Source organism: Ostrea edulis, chromosome 1, assembly GCF_947568905.1.
Source record: "Ostrea edulis chromosome 1, xbOstEdul1.1, whole genome shotgun sequence".
Lineage (NCBI taxonomy): Eukaryota > Metazoa > Mollusca > Bivalvia > Ostreida > Ostreidae > Ostrea > Ostrea edulis.
In genome coordinates, this window is record NC_079164.1 from 107,959,793 (window position 1) to 107,982,947 (window position 23,155).

At 35.3% G+C, this 23,155-nt stretch overlaps 1 protein-coding gene across 1 annotated transcript; it reads left to right on the forward strand.

The window, feature by feature from the left end:
• The first annotated feature begins 327 nt into the window (after nucleotides 1-327).
• Nucleotides 328-22,141, forward strand: LOC130051310 (uncharacterized). Its single transcript, XM_056153222.1, has 15 exons — nucleotides 328-623; nucleotides 7,439-7,550; nucleotides 7,634-8,482; nucleotides 13,336-13,552; nucleotides 13,671-13,802; nucleotides 16,050-16,241; nucleotides 16,531-16,681; nucleotides 16,835-16,968; nucleotides 17,070-17,256; nucleotides 17,589-17,721; nucleotides 18,132-18,606; nucleotides 19,281-19,326; nucleotides 19,617-19,825; nucleotides 19,914-20,007; nucleotides 20,972-22,141. Exons 1-15 carry the CDS (start codon nucleotides 347-349, stop codon nucleotides 21,247-21,249), a joined length of 3,486 nt encoding a protein of 1,161 aa, XP_056009197.1. The 5' UTR covers nucleotides 328-346; the 3' UTR covers nucleotides 21,250-22,141.
• Nucleotides 22,142-23,155: the final 1,014 nt, after the last annotated feature.

Here is a 23,155-nt window from a genome sequence, read left to right on the forward strand (position 1 = left end):
GCTTCGACACACCTACTGGTCTATTCAGATATTAGGTTAAAGTCACTATTCAATTCGGGTAGTAGGTCAGATGTCTTGCGGCTGGTTGTGCTGTATATTAAGTTCATTTTAGCACAATGGCTTCTCTAGGTAAATTTAACGCACCCTAGGTCTTTTATTAATCCAAATGTCATTGAATCCGAAACCTATTGAAATTGTCAGTCTCGTTTTTAAACTTCCTAGTTGACAAAGAGAAATCAATCTGCTGAACAAAGCTGGAATACTGCCAAAGAAGGTTGTAAGCACCCCTTTTCTAAAGAACAAAACCATTCAATATATCTGCAAAGGCTGCAGTCTTCATAGAGATATGGCAGACATACATGCGCTAGGTATTCTCTCAGATAGAAAAAAAGCTCACGGTAAATTTAGTGATCTACTGAAGTCGAAGGAAAAATTAGAAATATTGAATTTAAATCGGGATGTCTCGAATGAAACTGAAATATCCTCGAAAAAAATTGATGAAATCAAGGAGTACATTTCAAATATTCATATTGAAATGCAAGCTCTGGTGGCATTGCTACAAACATTTACAATCCAGCTGAGTGAAGAAATGAAAATGATGATGGCGGAGGGGTTGTTTGAAGGTAAATTCATACCGGTGTCCAAGGTATGTTTTCTATAGGAAGATTGCAACTCTGTTTATACAAAAGTTCTTATGTATAACTTTTCTAATGCGTTCAATGATAAACAATGGCTATATCAAGCTAAGCATGAAAATCTGACCTTTGAATGTGATTACATCATAATTTTGTAATGCTACTTTGAAATAACATAAGGTTCACTATATCCTTTAATCATCTAGCTCACTAAACTAAAAGGCTGGCAAGTGTTATTCGTCCCAAATCTTTTGGCATTACCTCTTGTGTTGAAAATAGCCAAAACATTCTAAAGAATAATGCATCCTTTAATGAAGGTTGTTATACGTCAATTCGAGAATTTTCACTCTTATCAAAATGCCACCAATTGTAGGTGAAGTACTAAAAGTTCAGATTGATGCTTATAATGTCAAATCTTATACTTTTGCTTTTGTTCTAATCTGATATTCTTTTATTTTTGGGTCACAAGGGGAAAAGGGGGGGGGGGGTAAATCCGCCACTGCTATATATGCACAAAGATAAATAACTTCCTCCCATTGAAAGGGATGGGTCTTTATCAGACCCTTGGGGCTCCGACCCCTTCAAGAATAACTATACACGATCTCGTTGCGAGCAATCCGTTAAATTTTGAAATGATGTGATTGAAGATTTCTACATTGTTCCCTAATTTATACGAATTGCTAATTACGTAATCAATGATCGTTTAGCTAACATCAGTAATTGCATAACGTCAAAACAAACAACTTTTCGACAAGAATGCAGAAATCATTTCCATTTTTTTTAAAATGATGGGGAACAAACCTCTTACCTCTCTTGGCTCCTTATTTAAGGAACTTGAAATTGTTGACTAGTTTGCCTTTTGACGCCTTTTAAGTGCCGACGGGATTAAATTGATGGCGTTTTGTTAATAATTGGAATATAATGAAACAAATTATGTTTTCAAAAAGTAGAGTAAAAACTAAACCATTTTTCTAGTCAAAGTTTTTCTGTACTTGTTTTGACTAAATGTTTCCATTTCTGTTGTCATGACTGTGATATAAACAGCGCGTAATTTGATCATGGAGTATAGCGCTGAAAGCGATATAGACTCAGTTTTGTTCTGAGTGATGATTTATTCTCATAAACCAATGTAGAAAAAGGTATAGAGAAATACAAATACAACAGTATACAATACACAAAGTCAATATCCAGAGTAGAACAAAAGAGAAAAGGGGAAAAGAATTTAAGAAAGAAGAAAGAAAAAACAAGCGTACATACACAGACATATACACGCACACCTATGCATATACTGTACATAAAGAACATGTACATATGGTGTCCGGATAGGGCCATTTGCAAAAGCGTGACTGCTCGTTAGTCACAACACGCCGTCACGCCAACAAGCAACACACCTTCGCGGTGTCACGCCAACAAGCAACGCGCCTTCGCGCTCTCACGCCAACAAGCAACGCGCCTTCACGCTATCACGCCAACAAGCAACGCGCCTTCACGCTATCACGCCAACAAGCAACGCACCTTCGCGCAGACAAGCAACGCGCCTTCGCGTTCTCACGCCAACAAGCAACGCGCCTTCGCGTTCTCACGCCAACAAACAACGCGCCTTCGCGCACTCACGCCAACAAGCAACGCGACTTCGCGCTCTCACGCCAACTAGCAACGCACCTTCGCGCAGACAAGCAACGTGCCTTCGCGTTCTCACGCCAACAAGCAACGCACCTTCGCGCTATCACGCAAACAAGCAATGCACCTTCGCGCAGACAAGAAACGTGCCTTCGCGCTATCACGCCAACAAGCAACGCGCCTTCGCGCTCTCATGCCAACAAGCAGCGCGCCTTCGCGCCATCACTCCAACAAGCAACGCGCCTTCGCGCTCTCACGCCAACAAGCAAAACACCATTGCATCGTCACGCTAACAAGCAACGCGCCTTCGCGCAGACAAGCAACGTGCATTCACGCCATCACGCCAACAAGCAACGCACCTTCGCGCTCTCACGCCAACAAGCAACGCGCCTTCGCACCGTCACGCCAACAAGCAATACGCCTTCGCGCCGTGTTGCTTGCTGGCGTTGATGTACATGTATATATTTACAATAAATGACACTCTATTTCATAAATGTTTGTTATACATGTATCTGAATACAACTAATCCTAAAATTCAAATGATGGCTGATAAACATTCGATTGGTGTGTTGTATAATTATGACGAAAATGGTGACGAAACACATTTTTGGGATTTGTGGGCTATTTTTGTTGTCATGGCAACCGTTACACCACATTTTAGTGCATTATTAAAATCTTCAAGATTTTTCATTTCAGAGTATGTATAGCTTATATCATGAAAATGTGACTAGAGAATGCTTTAATTTCGATTTGAAATTTTTTTTATTAGCTTTGAAGGAAAATTCGAGAATTTCTAGTAGTTAAAGGGTTAAAGGTCCACACACGCCAACCGAGAGTCCATAAATGGGTGACCCTTAGGCAGCCTAGCTGGGAGACAGGTTACTTCCAGAAGTAGCGATTTTTTAAATACTAAATGAATTTGTATACAATATAGTTTTCTACATCATTTATAATATTGATTTTAAAACGAATAAATAAAAGCATTTTTAACTTTCTGTGGAGTAAAAAAGACAGAATAAAAAGAAAAACCATAATAAGTCCGGTAAATGAAGGAGGAAGAGGTGTTATTGATATAATCCTTGAATTGCAAGCAATTACAGCTGCGTGGGTATCAAGACTTATCAAAAATGATAATCAAAATACTATTTAAAAGTATAACGTGTTATTTAGATTTTCACCACAGATTCAGTTTTTATATTATTAACATCTTATTCACTCTAATATATACACATTTAAGTGAAAATTGATAGTTCTGGGTGATCATGATATCGTCGTCTTCTTCCATTTTGGTTTGTTAAATTTATTGGTATGGTGTTACAATTGTATAGTACTTACTGTGACGTCAGAGTACTTTTATATATGTAGTCTTTCGTTACGTTGCTATGACAGAGAATCACGACGGGGTAACACGGTCGAAATATTTCTAGAAAGTGTTTAGAGCAAAAAATTATACCAAGCACTAAAATAACCAACGACACGAACAACCAGATTATCTACAAAGCACTAAATCGACCAACGACAAGAACAACCAGATTGTCCACTGGTCAATCTGGTTGTTCGTGTCGTTGGTCATTTTAGTGCTTTGTATATTTGTATATATATATATATATATATATATATATATATATATATATATATATTGTAATGTATTGTAAGTCATGAAAATCAATAAAACTTATCCTATTAAGTTTTTTAATGTTCTAGGAATTTTTTGTACTTTACACTAAAGATCGGGCTTAAGTCTTCCATCTTTATTGACATGGATATTTATTCATAGATTATTTAACTGCAGACGATTAGGATGAGGAAATATTGACTGAATATTTCTTTCCAAGGTAAGATTAATTTTAAATCTACCTACGCGGAGAGAAGAATTCTAAAATCGCAATCGTAAGTGCAATGACTACAACAGGTTTTTAAAACGCTTTTGGACTTCCACGTCAAAGTGATCGAAAACCTCTAGAAACGTAATCAGCGATGGATTAGTGAAACGACCGCCAGGTGCTCTCACCTCTGAGCCATCCATGCCGATATCCACGATTCACCAATTTCGATACATTTCTCTCTTTAAAGAGTCTTCGATCTCAAGTTTACCCATGATAATAATTATAATACACTGTAATAATAATAAATCATGTGGGGAAGACGGTATAAGAAACGAGTATATAAAAGCCACACAGCAAATTATATTACCTATATACATGTATGAAAAATAATTTAAAAAGGTTTGCACCTGACATTTGGAGTAATATCAATTTTTTGGGAAGTGTATTTTTGATTTCTACGTTGAAGGAGAATTAGGAAACTGAACTGAAAAACTGGGGTCGCAATGCATGTTATTAAGCTACAGTGTTCTAAACATGAACCCTTTTTGCACTTAAAAGTTATTCAATTAGGCTTGATTCGTTTGTTGGTGTCTACACAATATACGCAACAGAAATCAAGCATAACATAGACTATATACATAATCATGTCTTCTAACATAAATATAAAACTGAAATACACGTATAGGAGTATAAAAATAGAAGATATATTAGATGAACCAGAAACTGCAAAGTCACACAGATTTAGAACTTTTTGATTAATGAACCTTTCCGCCACAAAATATTGTCCCTGCAAAACCCTTTCAAAATTTGAATTGACCCAATTTTTTCAACTGGATAGAGTTCAGTAATATATATGTAATATGTTTGCACCGATTGGATCAGTATTGCACCAGTAAATACTTAGTGGTAGCATCCTGTTCAGTTGTGCTCCCAAGTTCAAGAGCTAACTTCCCTAACCCAATTTCTTCATCTGATGATTCCTACTACTTGGTTGGAAGGTAATACTATCCCTATTTACAAAAATAAATGTGGGAAGAGTAAACCACAAAATTATAGACCCATTACGATATTAATCTGCAATGGAAAACTATTCACTTCAATTCTTAATGAAAACTAAATGCATTTTCTGAAGAGTTTGAAATAATTCATGAAAAGCAGCCAGGGTTTCGAAAGGAATACCCAACTATCGATAATTTATTCTCAATACACATGTTATTTGAACGTCTGAAAGCATAGAAACAAAAATTATTCGTTTGATAATGTCTGGGGAAAAACATTATGTTTTAAGCTATTTTCATAATATAAGTGGCAAAATGTATGATATTGTTTTAAATATGTGCAGACGATTCAAATCCAGAATTGTTAATAATAATGAAATGTTGGCGTATTTTCAGTGCGAAAATGGTGTTGGACAGGGTGAAAATGTCAGCATTTTTGTTTTATTTGTATCTTATGATCTATAAACAATGAAATCTAAAGATAAATATTGATAAATCTAACTTATCAATATTCAATAAAGAGAAGCAAAAAGAAAATTTGCAGTTTATATATGATGATAGATTAATTGAAATAGTTACAAATTTTAATTATCTGGGAATAATATTGAGTAAATCTGGTTCATTTAAAATGGCAAAATGGAGAATAGTTGAAAAAGCAACAAAAGCATTATATGAAGTTTTGAAATGGGAAGATTACATAATCTACCAGTACATTGCCAACTTAATTTATTCGATAAGATTGTACAACCTATGTTGTTATACGGATGTGAAGTCTGGGAATTTTATAATAATGCAATTAAAGAAAGAGCTCATCTCAAATTTTGCAAACTTTTGCTACGTTTAAAACAACCAACGCCATATTTCATGATATATGGTGAACTTGGTCGATACCCCATTGAAATCCAAATTAAAACGCGCATCATATCCTACTGGTCAAAATCAATTAGTGGAAAAGAAAATATTAAAAATATTTTGAACTCTTGTGGACTATATCAAACCCCATGTAATGCAAGGTAGTTAAAGGCTAAAGTGAAACTAACATTAATTGATAATTTCAAACAAAATTGGCACTCTATTTTACCAAAAGCATTAAACTACAGACTTTTTAAAGAAGAACTGAAATTTGAAAATTATCTTACTTTATTATCAAAGCATGATGCGATTACATTTTGTAGATTTCGAACTTGCAATCACCCTCTTCCGATTGAAAGTGGGCGTATGTGCATACTGTAATTCACAAGAGATTGGAGATGAATTTCAACTCTTTTATGTATATATTGTATGCATGTTCCATGTACTCTCTAACTTGTATTTGTACTTTCACTACATGTATTTTTCTAGTCAGTCTCATGGGGGGGGGGGGATCACACTTTACCTGACACCTATGTACATGTTTCAGCAGGTCTTGTTTATTCAGGTGATCCCCCTTAATGGTTTGTTATCCATTTTACTCAACAATTTACCTTATGTCATTCAATAAATGACATATTCGACAAAACTGCATTACAGTGTTAGGTTATTTGTCACTGTTTGTACGGTTTCTTCTCATAGGAGGCATACATTTCATTATGTACTCAACTGTGATGCAATACAAGAAGAAAGAATGAAGTTGTTATCACCTAAACAAATAAGAATTAAAAATGTCTTTACTTTTAAACAAATCATATCTAACAATAAATACTGGGTGTTTTTTTTTTTTTTTGGTTTTTTTTTTTTTTTTGGTTTTTTTTTTTTTTTTTTTAGAAAACTCTGTACTTTCATTAAGAAAATAAATAGAATGAGCTCACCTACCTAGAATGCTCATACTTCACATTAATAATAACACAGTTTTTTAAAACATGATAAATACTTTATTACACGCATGTATTATTTACTAAATGTATATGAACAGCTTTGTGTCTTTATATCTCTGAATATCATTGTATAATGGTGATGAGATCCAATAACATTGAATTGAATACCCATACCAAGATACCTACATACATTATACATGTATATCCCTTAATAAGTTTGGAGACGATATCATCTAAAGTAAGAAAGAAGATAATGTATGGAACCGGACCCGAGACCCCTGCATTATTAGCCAGGTGCGCTAGCCACTGTGCTATCCAAGGCGATATCCACTGTCCACCAATTTTGCTACATTTTGATGAAATCTTATAAAATGCATGCAGTAGTGTGCTTTCAGTCATTTATTTGAATATCATCCCCACTTTAACAATATACAGAGGTGTAACTTGTTCATTTTTGCATAGAAAATCAACTCACACTGCAGGTTAAATTTCTTCCTAATATATTTCAACGCAGTGATAATGAATGAATGTAAATTTTAACGCAATTACAAAACCTTTACTTGTAGAAGAGAACGATGAAAGAAAAGAAGGACCAAGTGCCAAAAAGGGTGTAATGCGATTTATTAATGTTTCCCTGTCAAAGATTCAAGTGTCCCAAAACAGTAGTGCCTCAGTTCGGTGATTATCGTTTGTAAGTAATCTCTTTTTCCAACATCAACAAAATTGATAAAGCTATAGATATTGAAATTAATCTTTTGTAGACAAATAAATAAGGAAAAGCTAGAAAAGCTTGCTACTTTTCAAAAAATGGCGAAACAACAACAGGATTTACAAGAATTTATGAACAAAACATCAGAAATGATACAAAAGATTGAGAATGAAACGGAATTGGGGACCCAGGATATTAAGGACATTAACAAAGCTCTACATGAATGGTCAGACGGTTTAGAAGAGGAAAAAGATAGAAAAGAACGCAAACGGCGAGAACGGGAAGAAGAGAAACGTAAAGCTGAAGAGGAAAAAAGGCAGAAAATCGAAGAGGAAAGAAAAAAAAAAGAAAGGGAAAAACAAAAACGTATAGAAGAAGCAGAAAAAAGAAGAAAAGAAGCTGAAGAGAAAGAACGTCAAAAGAACGAAGAGAGAAAACGCAAAGAAGAAGCAGAGAGAAAACGCAAAGAAGAGGAGAGAAGAATAGAGGAAGAGGAGAAAAAACGTCAAAGGGAGGAGGAAGAGAGGATCAAAAGAGAAAAAGAGGAAAGGCAACGTAAAGAGGAAGAAGACAAAAAAAGGAAAGAGGAAGAAGAAAGGAAGAGGAATGAAGAAGAAATCAGGAAAATTGAAGAACAAAGACAAAAGGAAGCAGAAAGACGGCGTCAGGAGGAAGAAGAGCGGCGAAGAAGAGAGGAAGAAGAAATACAAAAAAGAAAAAAAGAAGAAAAACGAAAACGGGAAGAGGAAGAGAGACTCAAGAAAGAGGCAGAGGAAAGGCGGCGTAAAGAGGAAGAAGAAGAAAAAAGAGCAAAGGAAGAAAAAAGACGGAAAGAAGAACTGAAGAAGAAAGAAGAAGCAGAAAGGAAAAGAAAAGACCCCAACAACTGGCCAATTTTTATGTGTGTACATATTCTAGAATATGCAAGGTGAAGATAACGAACAGTGATCAATCTCATAACTCCTACAAGCAATACAAAATAGATAGTTGGGCAAACACGGACCCCTGGACACACCAGGGGTGGGATCAGGTGCCTAGGAGGAGTAAGCATCCCTTGTTGACCGGTCACACCCGCCGTGAGCCCCATATCCTGATCAGGTAAACGGAGTTATCCGCAGTCAAAATCAGTGTGCCAAGAACGGCTTAACAATCGGTATGAAACACGTCAGACAGCATTTGACCCAATGCGAGGTTGTATTGACGAACTAGATCGTTATAACGACCATAGAATTTGCGAAATGCTGACTTCAATCGAGACTGTTGAAATCCCTGTACCATCAACTTGTTTGTCAGTATCTTACCTCGATTTAAAAACTGACTATACCCAGAACAAGCTCTTGCATATCGAATCAGTTGAGATATATAAACACCATATGCAGGTGATAATGGAATATTGCTACATAAATGTGGGAAGTTGACGATGGAGAAGCTGAAATCATCCCGTTTGTCATACAGTTGAGTTGTTAGTTTGCCGTTAATGTCTACTTTCAATAAAATATCTAAGTATGAAGCAGAAGTGGACGACTCTGTGGTGTCCTTTATTTCGAGCTCACAGGGATATATCAAATCGACATATGAATGAAAGCTATCATTGTTAATAGACAAAACGTCATCGATATATCTAAAAGTCGAATTGAAGGTCACAGCGAGAGATTTTTTCTTCTCACGTAGAAGTTTTTGAATAAATTCTGCTTCATATCTAATTTTTGTTATGATATACTCTATGAATTCGTTGATCCTAGAAAAGGCATATTTCTTTAGTTCAACATACTCTGTTTTACAGTGATAAATCTGTATATTTTGTCTAATCATGACTTTAACCATCATTGCATTTTTAACCTTGTTCAAGCTTTTGAGATAATAGTAAATGAATTTAAGACCTTCCACATACTGCATCCTTTTGTTACCATGATATAGGTACTTAAAATACTTAGTTGTTGATAAATACACTCATAGGAACTTTCAGTTTTATTATTAAATGCGTCATAATTGAAATAGATAAATAAAACTTGAGAATTATGAAAATAAAAATTTATGAAATAATTTAGTTATACCAATATCATTTATACCAGAGTCATGTCCCTTAAATGCCTATCATTTTTGTTTTGCTTACAGTAGAAACACAATGAGATTTAGATTGGGTTTATTATTACAGTTTAACGATGTATGCTGTATTCATGACTCGTGATATTTAAAAGATAACGAACAGTGATCAATATCATAAAAAGTTGTTCATCAGTTATGACCCCTGGGTCGAGGCCTCTGCTGTTGGACTGTTAGTCCCCGAGGGTCTCTACAACCCAGTAGCTAAGTACTTCGTTACTAGCTTAAAAATACGGATGTATATTTAATTGCTGTTATGAAATTTATTTCAAAATTAAGGATTATCTCCCTCACGCATAGCTCTTATCCTTAAACGAATTTGACTCCACTTTTTTGGCACACTGTTTTTGCCTATAATAGCTCTAAAACGTCATTGTTATTTCGGATTTCAAACATTTCGGTTGAGCACCACTGAAGAGACATACTTTTTCGAAATGCACATCTGGTACATCAAAATTGGTACCGTATAAGATTTACATTGCAAATAATTCTTGCTGATACAGAACTTGCGGTCATACGTTTATAAAGATAACTTTAAAGTAATGATTTTGATAGTTGAATTTATAATTGAACATGTTTTGCTTTTGCACCAGGCGGGAACATTCGTGTTGTACTGACATTTTCTACACGAATATGTGACGTAAGACACGCTATCTGCTTAAGAATTTTGAATATTAATGAGAGCATAAACTCATCTGCTTCACACCAGCAATCTTCATACTTAGTGTTACCTATACCGGATTCCAAAATTTCACAAAACCCTTACAAAGATGCATTGTTGGATCCAGTAAGTGTTCTACCGAGCCCCTATCTTTGTTTTTCTCGAAAATATATTAATAACTGTGAAGGAGAAACTTCAAACGTATTGTGCCACAATATATGCCAGAAGTGGTGTAAATCAATTGTGTATTCCAAGGAACATTTAGTAAATTTGAAATGACAAAAATTTTCCCAAGTCAACAACATCAAAACGTATAACTTTTCTAAAATTTACACGACCATTCCTCATGATAAATTAAAAACTAGATTTTCGACATAGACAGTGCTTCTTCGACAAAACTGAAATAGGAAATATTCATATCTAGTGATCAGTCATTCAAAAATTTTCTTTGTTAAACACCACTCTGATTCTACGCACAAGTACTCTGAAATTGATATTAAAAAGATAGCTGGAGTTCCTCATTGACAATATCTTTGTAGTCTGTCTTTCAACAGTGTTGGAATTTCCATGGGCACGAATTGTCGTCCTTTGTTAGATGACCCGTTTTTATATTCTTATGAGACAATTTAACGCTTCAACATCAGAAAAAAATAGCTCTTGCTGTGGCCTTCAATTCGACATTTAAATATATCGATGACGTTCTATATATTTAGAATAATCATTTTCATTCATATGTCGATTCAATATATCCCAGTGAACTCGAAATAAACAAGAGGCCCAGGGGCCTTATAGGTCATCTGAGTATCATGTAACAACCTTCCAATGTTTGAATTAGGTTTGTGTTTAAATATAAGAATTTTACTTTTGGATGGAAGAAACATTGAATAGCTATGTGGTCAGCCCCGCTTTTGCACCAGAACCCCTGGCCCAGGGGCCATAAATTTCAGTTTTGAAAGAAGCATCCTTGATCATCATTATCATACTATTAGTTTGTCTACTTAATACCCAGCAGCAGAGGAAAAGATTTTCAAAGAAATAAAATGCATTTTCACTATATGATCAATAGGGCCCCACCCTAATACCAGAACCCCTGACCCAGGGGCCATAAATTTCACAATTTTGAAAGAGGCATCCTTGCTCATCATAACCATGCTATTGGTTTGTCTACTTTTAAATACCCAAGGACAGAGAAGAAGATTTTCAAAGAAATAATGCATTTTCACTATATGACTTATAGAACCCCACCCTAGCACCAGAACTCCTGATCCAGGGGCCATGAATTTCACAATTTTTAACAAGAGGTACTGTGAGCAATGCTCACTAAGAATACCCCCCCGCTTACCCCAATCTCCCAAAGGGTGTTGGTAATAGGTATAATTTACCTCTTTTCTGAGTGTTGCTACTTCGATGCCCAGTGCGCATGACCTTTGACCTTTTGACCCAAAAATCGATAGGGAACATCTTCATCCCATGGGTAGTCCATATATATGATATGGTGACGGTAGGTGGAAAGGATAATGCTTTAGAGCCCGGAAACCATTGCGTCTACAGACGGACGGACGGACGGACAGACAGACGGACAACCCGATTCCAGTATACCCCCCCCCCCCACAACTTGTTGCGGGGGGTATAAAGAGGCATCCTTGCTCATCATTACCATGCTATTAGTTTGTCTACTTAATACCCAGAGACAGAGAAGATTTTCAAAGAATTTCTACATTTTCACTATATGACCAATAGAGCCCCACCCTAACACAAGAACCCCTGCCCCAGGGGCCATGAATTTCACAATTTTGGTAGAGGGCTCAACGCTCATTATAATTATGCCCACAGTTTGGCTTCTTGGTGTCCAGGAGTAAAGAAGAAGATTTTTTAAAATTACACTCATTTTGATGGTTTTTGCCCCACCCCTCAGGCCCCAGGGAAGCAGGGACCACGAATTTCACAATTTTTGTTCCCCTCCACCCACAGATGCTATATGCCAAAATTGGTTGAAATTGGTTCAGGGGTTTCAGAGAAGAAGCTGAAAATGTTCAAATGTTAACGCACGACGAACGACGACGGACAAAAACAGATAGCAATAGGTCACCTGAATGAATTCAGGTGACCTAAAAACACCACAGAGTCTTCCACATCTGCTTCATACTTAGACATTTTATTGGGGATAGATGTTAACGGCAAACTGACAACCCAACTTTATGACAAACGGGATGACTTCAGTTTCTCTATCGTTAACTTCCCAAATGTATGTAGCAATAGATGTATTCCAATATCACCTGTATATGGTGTTTATATCTCTCAACTGATTCGATACGCAAGATCTTGTTCTGCGTATGATCAAGTTTTAAATCGAGGCAGGCTACAGACAAAGAGGTTACTGTAATAGGGGTTCCAATAGTCTCGTTTAAAGTCAGCATTTCGCAAATTATATGGTCGTTATAACGATTTAGTTTGCCAATGCAACCGGTCATTGAGTCAAATGATGCCAGGTGAGTTTCATACCAATTGTTAGGCCGTTCTTTACACATTGATTTTGACTGCAGATTACTCCGTTAACCTGATCAAGATATAAGGCCCACGGCGGGTATGACCGGTCAACAAGGACTGCTTATTTCTCCTAGGCACATGATCCAGCCTTTGGTATATCCAGGGGTCCGTGTTTGCACAAATCTTAATTTTTATATTCCTTATTAGAGTTAAGAGAATGATCACTGTTCCTTATCTTCACCTTTTCATTAAGCGTATGCATGCGTGAAGAGTCATGGTTAAAACTTTCATGTATCTTCAAAAATCAAATGAATTCTATATTCAAATTCTACTTTCATTTCTGCCGAAATTTCCAGCCGCTGAAAAAGACAAACTACATTAAGATTCATGCACACACTGTTTACGATTGAAACGCATTCATAAGTAAGTGATTATCTTTACAATAGGTAAAGATTTCAAAGGCTAAAATATTGGAAATGAAATCCACCTCTTTTGATTGCTAGATACCACAGAGAGGAGGGAAAAAATTCATTTCACTGTGGTATTTGTTGTGTAGTATCGGCAATAGAAAACAATCCACCATTGCTCAAGGATGACTTGATTTGTTCGTTCTCTGATAAACCACAGGACCTAAACAAATGCATGGAAAGCAAAGAAGAAATTCTAATGTCATCGTTGATACAGATTCAAGTTAAGAATGACATTGAAATGTCATTTGAGGTACGAGTTTGCGCAATCTGATTTTAAAATAATCATTGTAGAATTACAAAATACTTTCAAAAAGTACTCTCAAATTACTTTTGTTCAGTGACCTTCACGTTTATCAATTGTATTTTAGCTGCCTTTGAGAATATACATACCGCATGCCATTTTACCAGCAAATAGAGACATTGTCCTCAAAGTATCCATAAACGACGGAAAATGGGTTTCAAAGCACAACGTTCTTGAACCTACAACAAACGTATCGAAGGTACTTATGAAAAGTTCTGAGAAGTTGAGCTATGATTTAAGATAAAATCCACGTATTTGCCTCAAGTTTTCTTTTTGATACTTCTTAATAATGTAATGAATACCTTCATTATATGGACATACATGTGTATATCAGTGAAACAATCACCAGGAGAACATTTTCACATTTTTATTTCTATCTTTAATTCAATTTTATATTTTTCTTTTAACAATATCATTTTAACATTTTTGTTTCTGTGTACAATTCCCGTGGGGATCCGGGTTAGAATAGGTCCTCAGTATCCCTTGTTTGTCGTTAGAGGCGACTAAATGGGGCGGTCATTCGGATGAGACCGCAAAAACCGAGGTACCGTGTCACAGCAGGTGTGGCACGATAAAGATCCCTCACTGCTCAAAGGCCGTAAGCGCTGAGCATAGGCCTAAATTTTACAGCCCTTCACCGGCAATGATGATGTCTCCATATGAGTGAAATATTCTCAAGAGGAACATTAAACAATATAAAATCAATCAATCTATTTATAACTCTGATTATATGGTTTTTTGGTTTCACAATTCTATTTTAACATTATTGTTTCTGTTTAACATTTTTTGTCTCTGTTTATTACGGAAGCTTGTTGAGGCCAGTAAATAGAAAGAACAATAATCATTGCGTTAAATCGCAAAAAGATTGCGTTTAAACGCAAACAACTTTGCGTTTTAACACAAACAACTTTGCATTTAAAAGCAAAAGTTTACGATTAAACGTAATGATTATTGCATAAAGCAAAAATTATTGCGATTCAACGCAAAAGTTCGCGTTTAAACACAAAAATATTATTGCGTTGAAACGCAAAATCTTTTATCGCGTTTGAATACATTATTGCGTTTAAATGCAAAAAAATATTCTATAATAATCAATTATATATTCAAACCAAAAATGTTGTAAAGGGCAACAACTGTTATGCTGGTATTTTCTCTATTGTTATTATGAAATGATTTCCCTAATATCCACAATTAAACTATCTATGTTTATAAAGTAGCAGTTTTAAAACTGTTGACGTGAAAATTTTGTCATTTGAAGCAATTTTTATGCATCTTTATGATAAATGGGCCATTTTCTTTTATGTATGTCTGACATCTTTTGAAAGGTGGCAACATGTAGGGGAACATACATCACAAGATATAGAACATATATCACAAGATATTGAACATACATCACAAGATATTGAACATATGGGGCATGTAAAACGTTGTTATATTCGATAATCTTGTGATGTATATTCAATATCTTGTGATGTATGTTCAATATATTGTGATGTATGTTCAATATCTTGAGATGTATATTCGATAATCTTGTGATGTATATTCAATATCTTGTGATGTATGTTCAATATCTTGTGATGTATGTTCAATATCTTGTGATGTATGTTCAATATCTTGTGATGTATATTTGATAATCTTGTGATGTATGTTCAATATCTTGTGATGTATGTTCAATATCTTGTGATGTATGTTCAATATCTTGAGATGTATATTTGATAATCTTGTGATGTATGTTCAATATCTTGTGATGTCTGTTCAATATCTTGTGATGTATGTTCAATATCTTGTGATGTATGTCCGATAATCGTGTGATGTATGTTCAACATCTTGTGATGTATATTCGATAATCTTGTGATGTATATTCTATATCTTCTAATGCATTTTTGATAATCTTGTGATTACATACATCGAATATAGCAACGGTTTACACACCATAAACATGGATATTAACTTTGGTTATTGATTAAATTAAACAATATCAAGTGAAAATTAATATAGTTTTTCTACTTTGAACCATTAATTTGATAAATTACACGAGATTGGAGCGACCTTAATTCATTTAAAACTAAATTGACGAATATACAAGCAATTCAGAAACGGAATTGTTAGACGTTAGACCCACTAACTATAAAAATATAATAAGAGTAGATTTAGTAATCCAAAATCTGGAAACAGAAGCAGAACTGTTATATTACTAAGTCAAAGTTATAGAATTAAAATCATTAACAGAAATAAAAATGATAAATCAAATTTTTAAACAAAAAAATTACAATCATATTCAGAAACAATATTGCTAATACAAAAATATAGAATAAAAATTCTTAAACAGACACAAAAATGTTAAAGTAAAATTGCTAATACAAAATATAAAAATAAAAATGTTAAGATGGAATTGTAAAATGTTAAAACAATATTGTGTCACTGATATACCTGCATATAATTAAAGGTGTTAGAAAATCTAGCGGGTGGCAGTTTCCAAAACTTTAAAAGAATAAAACTGATAGCCGTATCAAAGATAAGAAGGGAACACATGACCGAAAATGGAACAAGCAGCTGCGTTACCTCTAAGGTCAATTCAGATATCAGCATCGGAATCCCAGGAAACCATCTTAAAAAAGACACCAGCTTTCATTTGAAGGTATACATTTTGCATGATTAGTGCAAACATATTCATTTTTTTTAAAGAATGAAGCTATAATGATAAATAAAATTTCACGATAACAACAATATCAAATATTTACGTAATAATGAGATCAGCCGAATGGATTGTACTGTAGGAATTTTAAAAACTGAACTATGTGAATTAAGATTTTTGATCGTCAATTCACTTTCATGCATAATAAATATTGATAATTTGTAAATATTATCTCTAGCATTGATGGGATTTCTATTTCTTACTATTGCCGACATATCATTTTACATTCTAGGTAGATGATGAACATTTTATTCCAAGAACAGGAATTCAGAGTGAGGGCAATCATATTATGATGGCCACTCCTCTTCTGGGAGTAGACTTTGATGACGTCATTGAAAACGACTATGTTATGGGAATTCAACCTAATTATGTCAAGAAAACAGGTGCAATCGAACAATGAGTGACGTTTATAAACCTTCATGACTTTATTCTTGGCATTTGGATTCTTGCATAATATTTTAACAATATTTATTTAATATCTATATGACCATTCCTATCATAATCTAAAGATGAAATAACTCTTTCATTAATTTTAGTGTTTAATACGATGTACCCCAGAGTTTTGCACGAATGTTCTCAGAAACTTGCCACAGACATGGCAATTGACGAAATTCTTCAAATTATCAAGAACAAAAATTTGCTCAGTGACGAAACGATCAACAACATAAGAGTAAGATAGATGTGACAAGATTAAATTCTCTCTCTCTCTCTCTCTCTCTCTCTCTCTCTCTCTCTCTCTCTCTCTCTCTCTCATTTTTTATTTCTTTCCAGAGTAAGAATACAAATGAAATGAAGGTGAGAGCACTTTTGGATGAATTCAAAGATTGCAATGCTGAAGCATTTGAAAATATGCTAGAGACTATAGAGAGAGCAAATCAAGGCCATCTTGCAAATTATTTGCGGGATTGGCTAGATAAAATCCAAAACGAGGAAGCTGAGGTGGGAAATGATTTCATTGGTGAGTTGATTTACCAAGATATACAAAGACTGTGTGGCATATACAACTACTTTTGCCTTTTTCTGCATTACAAAACATCGCCTTGTATTTGGATCCATCCGTCTTCCACTTCATAAATCTACGGAATATTTCGTTTCTCGTCTTTTTAACTCACACCAATTTCAGTAAACTGAATACTGATGCACAATTTTCTTTTAAGACTTAATGTATTCATAATATCAGCACTGTCTTCAGTTATATTTACATGTAACTCGAGGCTTTACATTGAAGAATGATCACGTAAAACCAAATGATATTAGACATGTATACCGTCTAGAATCAATGATTTTCAGACTTTACTCAACCAGTGCTTCAAATTGCATCAAGTGTTAATAACGGAAAGTGGGAAGTGGTGGATTTGAAATCAACGGCAAATCTACCAAATGCCGTAAATGTTCCACTACCAGCGCACGGACAAAGTTTTGAGTAAGATCAAATTTTTAACATTGTCATTAATGTAAGCCAAAGTCTAGCCTTAACTTCGTATCAAATATAGTCTCTCTATCTCATAGATAGATAGATATATACATGTAGATATATGTAGATAGAACAGGATATGGGACTCACGGCGGGTGTGACCGGTCGACAGGGGATGCTTACTCCTCCTAGGCACCTGATCCCACCTCTGGTGTGTACAGGAGTCCGTGTTTGTCCAACTATCTATTTTGTATTGCTTGTAGGAGTTATGAGATCGATCACTGTTCGTTATCTTCACCTTTCATGTAAGATAGATAGATAGATAATTTTCAATTTGAAATCTTACAAATTATGATAATTTAATCATCTTGCATTAACATATAACACCATCATTGTATAATGTACAAATCTGTGTCTAGTATCTTAGGCCTCGTTGTACCAAAGGCGATGACACGGGATGGAATTTGTAGTAAGGCAGAGGAAATATATCGAGGAGCATATCAGACACTGATCCGATTGATTGTTAGACAACATGTTGATGATCCCACAGATGTGTATATTCGTTGTGTGGAGGCCTCCAAAAGTCATGCAGCACAACACGAACTGGAAAACGAGGGCTATAAGTCTGGACCAACTGAAATGGCTGAATTTGGAATCTGTGACAACGAGGATATTTTCTTAACGGCAACAGGAAATATTGCTTTTGTTTCAAATCCAAATCCTCTTAAATTCTTCTTGAACTTTGATATAGCAAGTCTGCAAGTGAAAGTAAATATCCAAAACAAATATGCACAAAGTGGTTGTCCAAAATACTATGGTGAGGTAAAATATAATGTCGGGGAACAAGACCAAAAACCGCCAAGATCGGGATCATTCGTGGTATATCTACCAAAGGTGAGATCTGTTGATATATAGAATACAAAAATCCATACTCGTATATATCGTTGGAATTATTTCCAACGGTTTCAATATCAATAATTCATAGACATTTTGATATATCGACGACGTTTTATCTATTAAGAATAATAATTTTCATTCATATACCTATTCGATACATCTCTGTAAACTCGAAATAAAAAACATCAATTCTGCTTCAACTTCCTATATCTATGTAGCAATATTCCATTGTCACCTGCATTTGGTGTTTATATCTCTCAACTCATTTCTCATGCAAGAGCTTGTTCAGCGTATGGTCAGTTTTTAATCGAGGCAGGCTACTGACAAACAAGTTGAGGGTGCAGGGGTTTCAAAAGTCTCGTTTAAAGTGAGCATTTTGCAAATTCTACGGTCGTTACAACGATTTTGTTTGCCAGTACAACATATCAATAGTTCAAATGCTCTCTGACGTGTTTCATATCGATTCCGGCCGTTCTTGGCACACTGATTTTGACTACGGATAACTCCGTTTACCTGAGCAAGGGTGTGACCGATAGACAGGGGATGCTTACTCCTCCTAGATACGTGATCCCACCTCTAGTGTGTGCAGGGATCCGTGTTTGCCTAATTCTCTATTTTGTGTTGCTTTTTGTAAGATTGATCACTGTTTGTTCTCTTTACCTTTTATGTAGGAGGCAGAATTTCAAAGATATGCTCCTTTAGCATTGGACATACCTGGTAAAGTTTTTTCTTCATTTCGGTAATTTGGTAATTTTTGTGTGGCAAATAAATGATCCGGTTAGGCATATTCACTAGTGTTTGTCTGCTGTAGTTTTGCACCGAGTCGACAGTAATTCGCCAAATGTATTTTTAAAAATGCATGAATTTTACCTGTGATGATCCTTCAAAGCTATCAGATTTAATGGCGAAAATTCCATATTTTTGCTAAGCATATTAAAAAGTATAGAACAGTATTCATTTACTGCTACCATGCAATATAGAAAAAAAAATAATCCCCGCAATTTCAGTGAAAGCCATGGCAAAGTTTATTGCTCTTCATGTGACCAGTGGAAAATTCGACATCCAAGACTTGTACTCGAGATTGACTGATAATCCACGGCAACTGAGGAGCATTAAATTGAGAGCACAGAAAGAGGACCTGACAGGAACAGAGAGGAAGATATGTGAGGCATTCATCAAAAATTGGGCGAATGTAAGACCCAAACAGGAAAATAAGGTAAGTCGGTTATTTTTTGTTTACACGACCTGTTCCCTTTGGCAATTGTTGTTTGGTCATGTTTGGAAATGAGTTGTTTGAATTGAAGGTTGATACCCTACTGCGAATTTTGAAAGGATTTGCCCCAAACCTTGCACAGCGTGCTGAAGATTTCATCAAGTTATACACTGCTGGAAAAGGAGGTGAGTGGAATCTCAATTGAATTAGAAATGAATATTTTTTGCATAGCATTTTAAATTGGTTCACTGAAGATTTTGACAAAAATAGTTTTACAAGACATATAAGTAAACTTGATAATGAAAGGCATTCTTTTTCAATATACTAACAAGGGCAAACTTTTTTTCACATGTTTCGAAAATATTTCCCTTACAAACTTCTTAAAATTTCTATACCTCAAAATGTTCTGAGGGGGAACTCCATTGTCTTTTCTCTCTTCTTTTGTTGATGGTAGAAATTCCTCTCACGTAGCCCAGAGCTAGCGGAACACGATTATGTTTCTGTTGCTAGGTTGTTATCAACGGCCAAATTTGTCCACTCTTTAAATTGTTATCCTGTTTCTGTTTCGGAGTACCCTCGTTTTATAAGTTGTTTCATGATTACATTTACCATTTCTGTCCTTAGAACACATAAGCATGAGTAAAGAAAATCAAAAAGAACATAAATAGCTCTACTGCTACACTAACTAAAACTACATTCTAACACTGAAAAAGGGGATTAGTTTGTATGTATACATCCTGTCCTCGGAAACAAGAAACAAATTCTTTCTTAACATACATCATTGTCCGAAAACATTGCGACACTGACTGCAAATTCAAGTTTTCTCTCAATATTACATGATGACGAAGCTTCGATCACGCGTATCGAGCATCCATACATGTTCCTTCACCAAATTGATAAACTATATCATTGAAAAAATATCATATTACATACAATACTTGAAACTCATTCTATACCTCTTATCTTTAGAGCAGTACCGAATGGTATTCCTTCTAGACAAAGTATGCATAGGGTATGACCTGTTCGTTACCTCATATTCATAAAGGTCTCATCATAAGTCGTGCCACATGTTAGGACCAGTTCCACAGCTGAGCTGATCACAGCTCCTAGTTGTACTGGAATATAAAATCTTCTCTACTTCATCTTTAGCTCCACTTGCAAACACCGGCATTGAAGAGATGTCCAACCTTCTAAAAGACAAGTGGAAGGATCTTGCTTCGAAACTTAACTTCGAGGAAGATGAAATCAAAGCAATGGTGATAGACATACCAGACGAAAAGAGAAGGGCATTACATGTATTAGACAAGTGGCGACTTTCTGATTTTGCCATTGAGCAAGATACAAATGTTGTCCGCTACTTGTACAATGTCATGCTTGATTGTGGGTGTAATCAAAACCTTTTATCTATGTTGCAACAGCACTTATAAACTTTCACAAAATCCCTTATCTTATCAAATATTGCTTGAACAGTCAATTTTACAAACCTTTTTAGTTATTTTACCTTACAGTCGCTAATAGAAAATTATTTATCTCTGCTTCTGTTCTCTGTAACAATTATCTTCAACTCTGTCGAGATTTTGTTTTCTCGTGTAGAAGCTTTTAAATTACATCTGCCTCGTAGGAATATATTAAATGTCAGCTGACAAAGCAACACAATTCGTGTCCATGGGAATTCCAACAGACTATGGGAGAACCTGATCACCAAAAACTATGAAGATAATGTCCTTGAGGAGCTCCAGATTAAGTTCTATCGCCAATTGAAAGATCGTGGCTCTCTGAATTTCGAACCTTTTGAAATAAGTGAATATAGCTCATCGTTTGTAACTATATCGACATTACCAGTAATGACATATCCAGTTGGACTACAGTTGGAAGAACAAAAACATTTAATATTATTTTGCATAATATCTATATCTAGACACAGTTAGATTTGTTTTTAATCAAAAAGTTTAATGCAATAATAGGAAATACAAATGAAGGCTTGAACTTGAAATATGATTAAATACTAGACTGATCTTTCATATGACGAAAAATGTTGCTTATGTTAAGGGCATCGATTCCTTTGTTAATAAATTTTAGTTTAAGGAACTGACAGAGTGATTCAGAAATATTATCATCCGTAACCCGCCGTGGTTTTAATAAGAGCCTGTGTTGGACAACATCCACAATCACATAATTCAGTCTGCATTCTGGTGTAGAAAAACCAAAGTATGGGCTAGTTTTCACTTCTTCAGATAACGTATTTAAAACTTTCAATGGTACAGAATTAAATTGTGTACGAATGTTATGTAGACCTAAGATTAAAGTGAATCAAATGCGACATCGTATATATTTGGTCTTTTGTATGCATCATGCCCATTGCTACTTTTATGCCTTTGTGCGCTTGGAAAACATCCCATCATATTACCGTTCTTTCCATGTGGATTAGTAAGATTTCCCGCATTTTCTATCATTCCACCCATATGGAAACGCGGTGGCCAGTGCCTCGATCCAGTGATCTCGTTATCTTCGAAAGGGGGTACTGAGTATTTAAATTTGGGCTGTTTGTTTGATGGTACACCCCCCCCCCTAGAATATTGATTTTCATGGACAAGATGGAGTGATCTGGTGGATTAATTGAATGAATGATGTTTTCCGCCACACTCAAAAATTTTTCAGTTATCTGATGGCGCCCAGTTTTTATTTGTGGAAGAGATAACCCGGATACAATGTACCTGGGAAGATACCACCGACCTTCCGAATGTAAACTGGGAAACTTTCTCACTTACCGGCGCGAGTTGGATTCGAACCCGCGCCGACAGAGGTGAGAGGCCGTGTGAGTTTGAACGCGATGCTCTAACCACTCGGCTACGGAGGCCCTCAGGTGGATTGAAGCGTTTATAGATAAACTGAAGACCTCCAATATTGATTTGAAAGCTATGTTCCAGAATACGTGACCCCTTAGTTTCCCCGGCGTAAATCAGTTCACAAAGATTATACTGAATTGTGTAGACAACATTAAAATAAAAGTCAAAATTTCACAACTGTTTTGGAGTGAGACTATGTCGAGGGAAATTAGTAGGAAATGCATTCATAGTGATTTATATATGACAGGGTTTACAGTTTTGAAAGAACATTTTGAGATGGAGCACATATACTACATAAAACCATGGGTTTAAGAATGATCTAAATGCCAGTTAGTGAAATATGACAATCTTTACTGTGAGTGTTTGACGACTGTAATTATGACAAATCTTTGATATTTTGAAGGATATTCCGAGGGACACCAGCCGTTCGGTTAGAGCATGTGTCCCTTGTAAACTTCACAGAGTATATCATAAATACATCATTTAA